Source organism: Caretta caretta, chromosome 17 (genome assembly GCF_965140235.1).
Source record: "Caretta caretta isolate rCarCar2 chromosome 17, rCarCar1.hap1, whole genome shotgun sequence".
NCBI lineage: Eukaryota > Metazoa > Chordata > Testudines > Cheloniidae > Caretta > Caretta caretta.
Window position 1 is genome coordinate 13,218,720 of NC_134222.1, and position 11,553 is coordinate 13,230,272.

The window sequence follows — 11,553 nt, forward strand, 5'->3', positions numbered from 1 at the left end:
TTGGCTCCTGAGAAGAGGGAGCAGGTTTCAAGTTCAAGGAGTGCGTGAAGTAAAACGTATTTTGCTAGAATATCCAAGAGGCCAGCTGCTGTTCTGCAAATAGTTATCCCCATCCAGAGATACAGGGCCATCTTCGTTTCTGGTGTGGACGGACTTATACCAGGGATTAATGTTGGTCACTACGTTCCAAGACCATTCATTACATTGTTAGTGTCAATAATGGATTTAAGGTGAGTTTTATTTAGCAGTTTAGTGACCTGCTCTTGCTTCCTTTTGCCTTTGAGGGAGAACTTTGGGAATGCATCACTGGCACACCATCTCGTGGTGATGGAAGAGCTGATCCGCAGGGATAAGAACCGGCCCTCGGTTGTGATGTGGTCTGTTGCCAATGAGCCAGCCTCGGAGCTATCGCCGGCAGCTTACTACTTTAAGTAAGTGCGCGTTCTTGTGTGTGGAGGTTGACACTCAGTTGTGATGGATGTGCCTCATCATTTTTCATTTTTCAGGTCAGTTGCATTGGGAAGTCTGGCAGGTGTTCAGGGATCCCTTAATCTATTGTAGAGTTTCTTTGTAAAGCCTAGGAATTTGTATACATGTTCTATGTGCTTACTACATATTTCCCCAACACACCTATTCTGTTGCATATTGAGTTTAATGCCCCGCAGCAGCCTCCTAACCAGTTCTCTGAGCTAAACTCTGAAGAGCCAACAGGAGATCACTTGGAATGAGAGAGTCCTTCAAGACTAAGGTTCAGGTAAGGCAGAATTGGTCGAGGGTTTGGTCATTCCTAACTACAGAAAAAACAGGATCCAAATTCTCTGCTGGCTTAACACTGTGGAGTCAGGCCAGCATAGAGCTTGGGCCTGCATACTGAAGAAGCTGTGATTGTTAGAGTACCACCACTCATTTGTTCTTGCTGGGGCAGGCCACAGCACCTTATCTTGAAGGCTACAGAGACACTGGCCCCCTACCCCTTTCTCTCTCGTTCTCTTTTTAAGTTATGCTTATGATGTCTTATTGGGACGGACACCTCTCCAGCGATTTGTGCAATGGATGTGTTTCACCCAGGCAAAATAGTCTCCTCTCCCTGTGACTCCTATTATTCTTAGCTAGAATTACACACACTTGGTGGGGGATAACTACCATCCAAGACCCGCACCGTTTCACTTTCAAAACTCCTGCCTATTAAACTAAACACCAACTCCAAAGGTTGGGGGCGTGGGGAAGTTCGCTGATTTTTGTGGGGCTGTTTCTCCTTTTTGGTGATGGACACTTGTGTTTTACTGTTTGTAAACAGGACAGTGATAGCTCACACTAAAGCCATTGATCCTACCAGACCCGTAACCTTTGTGTCAAATGCTAATTACGCTCATGATCATGGTGTAAGTTTAATTTCTTTTCTCCTTTGTTTGCTTAATAAAACTGGGAAAGGGGTAGATTTTAGGAATGTTAAATAACCCTCTTCTTCTGCCCGCCCCCCTGTACAATCTATTAAAGATTTTTGGAGGAGAGAACATTTGAGTTGCACGGAGAAGCAAAGGGCACAGCGCCTCATCCTGCAGTCTTTACTCAGGCAAAACTGAATCCAGGAGAATAAGTAGAATGGTCCCTTCTCAATAATGGTGTGTAGGATCAGACCCATTGTGTAACTGTATAACCTATTGTGGATTTTTGTTGTTTCACTCCTCATTGTGCCTATTAACCCCTGAGCCTCTCCCTTGCAATAGGCTGCTTGTTAAAGCATAGAATAAAACCTCTTCAGATGGGAGCAGGCCCCACGTATAGTATAGTAAAGAATGTTTTGTCTCCACTCATTGTAAATTGCTCTTGTTCTTCTTGGGCAGATGCCTATTAGCTTTCCATAGTCTAACCACCCCCCACGCCTGGCTTGAGCCTCTAATCTAAGGGTATGTCTACCCAGCAAAAAAAGACCCGTGGCAGGTCAACTGGGCTTGCACTGCGGAGATAAAAATAGCCGTATAGCCGGTGGAGTTTGGAGCCCTGAAACCCAGCGTGCGAGGAGGGTCTCAAAGACGGGACTCCAGCCCAAGCCCACACGTCTGCACTGCTACTCTTAGCTCTGCAGCGCGAGTCTTGAGCCAGCTGACCCTGAGACTCGCTGCCGCAGGAGGCTTACCCGGAGTTCTGAAACGGGGCTCGGACATTGGCCCATGAAAGCCTTTGCCGGCTTAGTCCTGCTACAGAGGCCCTACATGCAGAATTGAGGGCCTTGCTTTAAGTGCTTGTGTTTGAAAACTGGTCTCCCCATAGAATTTCCTTGGAAATCAAAGACAACATAAAAAGCTTTGGGATGTTTTTAGCATACCATGTCTTTGAAACAAGTCTATTTTTAGATGAGCTTGTAGGGTTACATACGATGGGTGTATATAAATGACTTTCACAAGTACCTGTGAGAAATCCCATTTCATTTTCCTTTCAAAGTAAGCTAGTTTTTCCTCTCTAAACTGGGTTGTCCTAGAGCAAGCATGTGTGGCCTTTTGGAATGCTATGACTTTTCTTCCATTGGCACAGGATCAAAACCACTGGGGTTCATTTCCGTTTTAAACATAGCAAAGAAGGCACTGCTGTTGATTACCCCAGTGTCCCATCTATCGCTAGTTGCATGCACCCCATCATGCTCCACGCTTTTTCCTACAGCTCAGGGAGACGCAGAAGAGATTTAAAGAACTTATACGCTGTAAATTCTGATTTCAGAACTTTATTACAAAACATGTTAAGAGAACATTGGATAAGTTACATATAACATCATTTTATCTTCAGTGGGCTAGTGCCCTCTGTCATACTGTCCAGGTGGTAGAAATGGCATACAACTCACAGAATGCATAGTCCTAAATTACACAACTGATGCATGAACTTAGTCACTACTCAAAGTAATTGACCACTAAGTTGATCATCACGTTATCTGATAAGTTAAAAAGGATGTTTAAATGCACAACCAGATCCAAGACACATCTTGGAATTTCCAAAAAAACCTAACATACCTAGGGACGAAACAGTTAATCTTGTTTAACTGGCTACTTTGCCTACCTTAATCTGTAAGAAAATGCCAAAATTAACATAGGTTGATGGGGAAAACTGCTTGACTTGGTGAGTTTCCTCCTGTTTTTTCTGGGAATAGGGTGGGTGGTGGGCAGTCTCATTTTTGTTTTAAAATGCTGTGGGCCAAATTGATCCTACGTGTAACAACTTAGGTCAGTAGAACTATAGCAGAGAGGGATGTAGCCTTGTGAATATACGTAGGTTACTTTGGGGTTTGTTACAACTATTACTCTACATTATTTCTTCAGGCTCCATACGTGGATGTAATTTGCGTAAATAGCTACTTTTCCTGGTACCATGACGCCGGCCATCTGGAGGTTATTCAGCTGCAACTCAATACACAGTTTGAGAGCTGGTATGAAACCTACCAAAAGCCAATTATCCAGAGCGAATATGGAGCAGATTCGATTGCTGGGCTTCACAATGTGAGTTTCGCAGCTGTGCCAGTTTGGGAAACACAGTGCCAGTCAAGGAGGGAGAGTCAGTCACAACCAACCAACCCATGAAATGTACTGACCCCTTAATTCTGAGACATGCTAGACACAATGTGAAATATACTCCTCAGCTGCCACGCAAATTATTCTGGACTCTACTGTTGAAACACTGGGCCCCATTGAAGTCAGCGAGTTCTGCCCTTGATTTCACTGGGGCTAAGATGGCACCTGAGGAGATGAGTTCTTTAAGTAAAAGCACTGCTGTATGCCGCAAGCCACGAATACATTTCCCTAATCTCTGAGCCACTAGCCTTCTATAATTGTTTTTTGCCCCTTTGAAGACCTGTCAAACTTAACATTCTGATTGTGGTAGCTAGTTCTCCTGTTTTCCTTACTTAAAACACTACTTAAAATAGACTGGTTTACACAGTGTAACTCATTAACTGGCTCTTATGTGATGTTACAGTTTTCCCTTTAAGCTGAATCACTGACATTTAGGCTACAGTTCACTCACTGATTTACACTGTTGTGGTCAAGCCTCCAGAAGATACAACTTGGAATATTCTCTCAGTGCTTTGGCACTTGTGGAGAATATTCAGCAGACAGGAAGGTATGGTGCTGGGGAGAAACGTCCGTTCATTATGGGGCGATTCGATTGTGTAGCTTCGGAGAAACCATTTAGATGTAGGTTTCAGAGTAGCAGCCGTGTTAGTCTGTATCCGCAAAAAGAAAAGGAGGACTAGTGGTACCGTAGAGACTAACCAATTTATTGGAGCATAAGCTTTTGTGAGCTACAGCTCACTTCAAATGTAGCACCTTAAAAGCCATTGCCAGGAAGTACATTCAGAAGTTGATCAATCAAAAACTATGTTACTAGTTTCTCCCCTATGAATCAAAAAGGAACTGCCAACATAGGTAGAAGATGAATTCAACACTATCTAAAACTTCCCCTCGCAGTTTCAATTAGATACCCTTCTTCGGTACTTCTAGCCTCTACTAAGTAGCCATCACATCCCATAATTCAGCAGTGGGTGAAGCGAATGAATAACTGTACAACTCTCTTCATATGAAAAGTCAATTGAAAACCTTTGCTGACACCTGCTATGTCCTATGTTTGAGTCTTTTCTCCCTTCTTTGGTTACAGGACCCACCTCTTATGTTCAGCGAGGAATACCAAAAGGCTGTGCTAAAGGAATACCATTCAGTATTTGACAAAAAGAGAAAGGACTATGTGATTGGAGAGCTCATCTGGAACTTTGCTGATTTTATGACAGATCAAGGTAGGCTGGGATTCCATTATAGATTTAAGCTGCAATGTAAAAGGTAAGTATTTTCTCCACACATCATGTTACGGAATTGAGAGTACAAGATTTTAAGTACAAGCATGTGTTCTAGACAACCTAGTTCGTATATGTAGCACTGAAGATGGTTAAATGCAGCATAACTTATTTAAAAGTTCCCTTGTCACTTTCTTCCACATGAACAACTTTTTTCGGGGGGAGAATGAAGCGAGTACTATAGTATCAGGCTACTGGCTCAGAAAGAGGCAAAGATGCCTAGCACAACCATCTATCCCAAAAGCTTCCTTTAACTTAATTTTCTCTGCCAGCTCTGGAAAATGTGCTCTCTCCGGGGAATTGTGAAGACGACATGAGCACCATAAGCATATCAACGGCAGCCTAGTCATATCTCGTTATGAAAATAGTACCGTTGTTCAGTGTACACTAAACAAACTGCTCAAGTCTTTCTGCAGCTGGGGAGAGTCATAGCTACACTACAAAATAGAACTATCCCTCCCCCAACCCATACACAAACACGGGGGCTAAAGCTGTACTCTAGCCAGACTGTGGGTGTAGAAAGAGATCACTGACTTTTACAGTGTCTGCTGTGTTCTTAAAATGCAAAACAGTCAAGCATTTCTCCTTACTGTAAAAAGCAAGATAAGTCTGTCCTTTCGGCAGCTGTTGTGTGGTCAGCTGAAGTGTTCCCTTATGTGGCATGCAGAAACTTCATGCTTTTCACGAAGAACTTCAGAAACGCCCTCTGTAGCCAACTCCCACAGCTTGGTCCCTTTATTTCTCCAGCATCAGCACCGTTAGATGTTTGTTGATTTAGGACTGAGAGCACAACCTTGTCACAAAGTTGGATTTGAATGGGATAATCTCTCTACTCTTCCATTACAGCTACTCATTGAAATGTAGCTAGAATTTAGGCCACTTGGCTCTGATGCTTTAGACTCGGTCAAAGTTCATTAAAATGACGACTTAGTAAGAAATGGAAATGTTCTATTTTTGCTGTTTCTCTAGAAATGGGTTGTGTTCCAAACAAGCTGGCTCAGTCTAAACTCTTGCATTAAGGCAGGGGGAAAAGTGACATTTTTCCATGACCAAGTCAAGTCTCTGGCTAGGACCTAATCACAAAGCAGCATTTCCTATGCTGAATGGTCTCTCTCCTTTGGCTGGGTTGAGTTACAAAGCGTCCCACCCACTAAGAGAAGTGCTGTAGGAACACCTTCATCACCAGTTTGTGGAGATGGTGCACTACGACAGAATGCAAGTGAAGTCTGTCGAGGGACTCACTTGCTCATTCCACCCTATCCTCTTCCCCATCCTCCCAAATGCTCAGCCTCAACTATCCGTTTTTACTTTCTAAATTCTGCTCAAAGTTGCTGTAGGTGTTTCACAAGTAACTCCCATCACTGCACCTACACTGGCAAACTGCATTAATCACACCGCAGGCAGCTTCTCTGGCTGTAGCCCCAGAGGCTCTGCACAGCAGGGCTAGATGCCATGATGGTAAAAGTGATTGATCTTGTATGCTACTGTCTCCACCACCGGTGCATGACCAGTCTCGTATGTTCCCAGGGCAGAGCTTAAGCCAGAGTTCAGAGAATCTGTTGGAGTTACAAGAGTGACTGAGAGATGGTCAGCAGAAGCAGCGTGAGCACTGTCTTGGGTGGAATTCTGTAGGAATCTGTTCCACAGGTGCTATCTTCAGTGACTTAAGTAAAGAGCATGTGAGATACAAGGCTCTAAAGAGACCAGACAGACATGGGCGTAAAAAAATTAGGAGTAGTGGGAGAAAAGATACCGATTCAAAAGGAATAGTGGAAAGGCAATTAGACAAAGTTTGCAATGGCAAATCACTGCAGCTTTGGGCTCCACTCACACCATGCAGCATGGAGGAACTGGAGGTCACTTGGAGAAGATTTGTTGTTTGGACTGGTATGATTAAAAACTGAACAAAAGACTAGTAAGGTGGACAAAAGGGCATGAACAGCAGGAAAGGAAAGGAAAAGAAAGGAATGCAGGGTAAGGGTATGTCTTCACTACCCACCGGATTGGCGGGCAGCGATTGATCCGGCAGGCAGCGATTTATCGCATCTAGAGCAGATGCGATAAATCGATCCCTGAGCACTCTCTTGTACTCCAACGCCACGAGAGGCGCAGGCAGAGTCGATGGGGAAGCGGCACCAGTTGACTCACCGTGGTGAAGACACCACGGTAAGTTGATCTAAGTATGTCGATTTCAGCTACATTATTCACATAGCTGAAGTTGCATAACTTAGATTGATCCTCCCCCCCGCCCCCCGTAGACCAGGGCTAAGGGTGAAGAAAGAAGAAAATCTAATTGAGTATCAAAGTAAAGTTTTTCAGTGAGATTTAACTGTGGAAATAGAGCACAAATAGAACCCCCAGCTATTTAAGATAAGACTGGTTATAGACTATTAAGCACCAGCTTAATTAAAATTCATTTAATTAAAGCAACAGAGCCCATTCATACGCACACTTAAAGCCATTTACAACTCATTTGACAGCTATGAACCTATGTAAGTGCATAGTGGTTTAAGCTAAATCAGTTTTAACGAACCCAGCGTAACAGTAATCATCTTCCATATATAGGAAGGTGGTGACTTAAGTTTCTTCTGTATAACTTGGTTGTGAAAAGCTGCTACTAACATTCTTTCCCTTTGGCTTAGGAGTTAGTCATGTCACGTTGATTACCGCAGGGAAAGAAAGGTGTCTTACTCTGTACACAGATGCTTTATTTTGTGATTCTTCTGTAAAACACCTGCTTTATTTTATGACTTTTTATATCTACAGCAACCAGTCGTGTTTTAGGGAACAAGAAGGGGATCTTTACCCGTCAACGACAACCAAAGGCAGCTGCATTTGTCCTAAGAGACAGATATTGGAAGCTTGCAAATGAATCCAGTTGTCTCCGTCCAACACTGACATATTACAATTTATGAGTGGGTATTAAGCTCAGATGTTTTCATTAAATAATATTTTGCTTAATATTTTACTGAAATCTAATATTACAGAATTAGTGCAGTGTGTTTGAAATAGTACTAAAATAAAAATATTTCCATACCATGGGTTCTATTTAATACACACCACCAGGCAAATTGAAATATATCCATAGAAAATTAGTAATCAATAGGCTGTATGGTTGCAGGTGGTAAAGTGGATACCTAACGTTCTTAATAACTAACGTATCTGAGAGAGGTAGATTGGGAGACATGCATTAGCTCTCCGGATTTTTAACACTGTAGTGTTTTCATACCCTATCCCTGAAAATGGATTTCCGGATAGCTACGTTCTGAAGGAATCACCCTTTCCCCTCTACCCTCTGGTGCCTCAGAATGAGTACTATAATTGATTAGAATTGCTCTGCTATAAGGGTACACAACTAATTCTAGTTAGTATGGAATCTATACTACATTAGGTTGTTTCATTATACCACAGTGGCTTCTACCCTACCATGCCAGTCAGACATAAATAGACATACCTATGGATAGCAGCTCCAGTTCTTTTAAGTATGAACTTCTCTCCTAGGACTACAAGGATGAGATGCAGCCCCAACTTTCAGCTTGGAGGAGCTTAATTCACATTTGGAGGTCAAACCGTAGTAGTATTCTCAGTAGATAAGTTAACTTTGTCCAAGTCTGACCTGAGCACTATCACTTAACACTGGATTGAAATATAGATACTGTAGCACCCTCAATGTTTTTGGGGTAGACAGATTTGTTGATCTTATAACAAATTCAGGGTGCCAGCCTTACCTTATTGGCTACAATCCAGTCTCAGTGAAGCTAGTATAGTGGAGGTAGTTATAAAAGCTTCTTACACAAAGATTGGTTTCAGAGTAACAGCCGTGTTAGTCTGTATTCGCAAAAAGAAAAGGAGTACTTGTGGCACCTTAGAGACTAACCAATTTATTTGAGCATAAGCTTTCGTGAGCTACAGCTCACTTCAGCAGTATGCATCCGATGAAGTGAGCTGTAGCTCACGAAAGCTTATGCTTAAATAAATTGGTTAGTCTCTAAGGTGCCACAAGTACTCCTTTTCTTTTTACACAAAGATTGTAAGTCTAGTCCTACAGCAGCATCACCTTGCCAGATCCATGTTCCTGAACAGTGGTTGCTTACTAGATTTTGGATAGTAATTGATATGCATTAAACTGCCTGGGTGTCCCCATTTCTGCACACCATCCCCTGACCAGAATGATTAAGAATACCATCACTTATGGTTCTCCTTTATGCAAATATCTCCTTATGGCCTGATGTAAGGGACTTAAATTTCTGCCCATATATAAAGAAAAGAAAATAGTGGCCACTATTTATTGGGTTTGGATGGTATCAGAGTGTTCTTCCACTCTTGAAGCAACACATTAGAAGCCAAGGGCAATTCTAACCACCACATGCAGCAATAAAAAAGGAAAGATACACTCACTACAGAACTCAGAACAATTTTCTTTTAGTTTCCAAAAGAAAACCCAGACTATGAGGATGTCATGTTTACATTGCATACTTAAATTTTACAGATTTCCTAATTAACTAAAACTCAGAATATAAAAAAGTTTATCCATGTTAAAAAGCAGTCACTCAAATGTTATCCAGGACTTTACTGAATACCATATTAATCCCATTACCAGCATTTGAAAGTCATTTAAAAACTTGTTAATTTCTAAACTTTAATTTTTTTTTTTTAAAGTTTCTTTCCCCATTTCAACACTGACAGAATGACATACCAACAGCTGTCACATCAAGATACAGAGACAAATTTGACATGGTTAATGCATTACAAACGAGGACTCAGATCCCGACAATATGCACAGGACTTGCAATTTCAGTAGAAAAAGCTACACTTTTGTTCACTCCAACAAGACAGATGGTTAAGGGTTCAACATCCATTTGTGTGGTAAGCACGCATGTCAAGGAGAGTCATTTCCTGCTTAAGTTCTCCACAGCTCATCGCAAATTTAAACAAAAAACGGGAACACATACTGCAGGTTTAGAATACTGAGACATTGTCAGAGTGGAGTTAAAGCAGATCTTCACACCTAACAAAAGTAGGCAGTGAGTAAAATAACACTTAGAAATATGTTTGCATGTTGCTTGAAGAACTGTAAACAGTAAATCCTTAAGTCAATGGTGCTCAACCTTTACGTACCCATGTGCACACAACATTCAGCAATACATGAAGCTACAGGAATTTTCTGCACTAGTATCTCTGGGGACTCAGTGCTTCAACCTTCTACTGCTAACATACATCTTTTTGAAAAAAGAAATCACAACTGAGAACATTTCTACAAACAAGATTACAGTGCTGGCTTTAAAACCAGTTTCTAAGGCTCTGACTGAGTCCAAAAAGGCCTCTCGTCAGGTTCATTCAAGCTCTTTGTCTGAACGGCACTACTGCAGTGTAAGAATGATTGCAGCAAGACGCCCACAGGTCATTTCTACATTTATTTTTTTACCAAAAAAAGTTGTGCAACAAATAAACATTTATATATTTACATTAGTTTTCTTTACCTGTTAGCAAAATTGTATTCTAAACCTCTGATATAGAGTATCTCAACCCATACTTGATAAAAGGAACATCTGCCCAATGACTCCACTTTAAATGGATGTTTACTCTGGAGTTTAAAGCACTAGTAATAAATATTAGATGGAACATACTATACAGAACACACACCTAATATTTAGGCCATGCTTAATACAGTTTTACGGTAACAGAATACTTCACTTTTTTTGGACTAGTTTTGTCTAGATCATGTTTAAACAATGTTGGCTGAACCAAAGTCAAGTTTTATCAGATTGTTTATTTAAGTTTAGTTCAAACAAATTAGGAGCCACACTTGCCTCGTGAAGCACCTAACCATCCATTTTGACCAATCAAGACCTATTAGAGACTTAGTACAGTAGAAGACAAGTACTACAGCATACAGAAATTTCTCTCCTCTAAATGGAGAGTTTTGTTCTCACCTCTGATACTTAAAGTGGTGGGAAATGTTTCATCGGCCTTCTTGTAGCAAATACCTTACAATAAGGAGCCTTTTCAGGAATGTTTGCTTTCTAAGCAAGTCTTGGGATTCGATTCTTTTCCCTCTCCTCTTATCACCCTCCAAAACCCGAAAGGGTAGAAGTCCAAATTTTGAACAGCTTTTGTGTTTTGAAGAAAGCACAAAATGGTATGAGTGCTGAAGCCACAGTTGGGATGGAGATTTTTTGTTTGTTTATTTTTTAAGTCTGGATACTAGGTAGCATTTTGCCTTATTCTTGTACCCCAATCTTTCCATGAAAGTTTACCAGAAGTTACCTTTAATTTGAAAAAGCTCAAATTAGCATATTTTAGTACATTTGGCATGCCATTTACTCTGGTTGGGGGGTAGGGGCGGAGAGATGGATTAAGTACTAGTCTGATACCTGGCACATTACTAATTATGACCTGAGCTGTTTTACTGGAAGAAAAATGCTGTGTCTCATTGGCAGCAATAAAGAAGAGAGGTCAAGTATGGGCAGTGTCTACCAAGAATCTAATTGTTTTGCCCTTTATTCACACAAATTGCATTTTCTCTGACATAAAAGAGAAACACGAGAAGAGGAAGGGGTCATTTCTAGCAAGTGTTATTTCCATGTTAGGATGAATTATAAAGTAAACACTAGAAAAGCACACAAGAAAAAGGATTTAAAATTAAGGGTCAGATTTGCAAGGGTTTGCACGCAGCATCGTGGCAAACTCTTATGGAGGCCAAGCCTGATATACACGCAAAT

General features: G+C 41.3%; 1 protein-coding gene across 3 annotated transcripts in view; it reads left to right on the forward strand.

Moving 5' to 3' along the window:
* Window positions 1-11,553, forward strand: part of GUSB (glucuronidase beta) — a 36,729-nt gene that overhangs the window by 15,099 nt on the left and 10,077 nt on the right. The window contains exons 8-13 of one of the 3 annotated variants that reach the window (XM_048823708.2): window positions 285-431; window positions 1,298-1,382; window positions 3,309-3,485; window positions 4,639-4,774; window positions 7,598-7,746; window positions 9,491-10,295. In XM_048823708.2, the coding sequence (XP_048679665.2) occupies window positions 285-431; window positions 1,298-1,382; window positions 3,309-3,485; window positions 4,639-4,774; window positions 7,598-7,746 (694 nt within the window). In that variant the 3' untranslated portion in view covers window positions 9,491-10,295. Of the gene's footprint in view, window positions 1-284; window positions 432-1,297; window positions 1,383-3,308; window positions 3,486-4,638; window positions 4,775-7,597; window positions 7,868-9,490; window positions 10,296-11,553 lie in introns of those variants that run through there. The other 2 variants (XM_048823706.2, XM_048823707.2) reach the window with 2 other exon arrangements.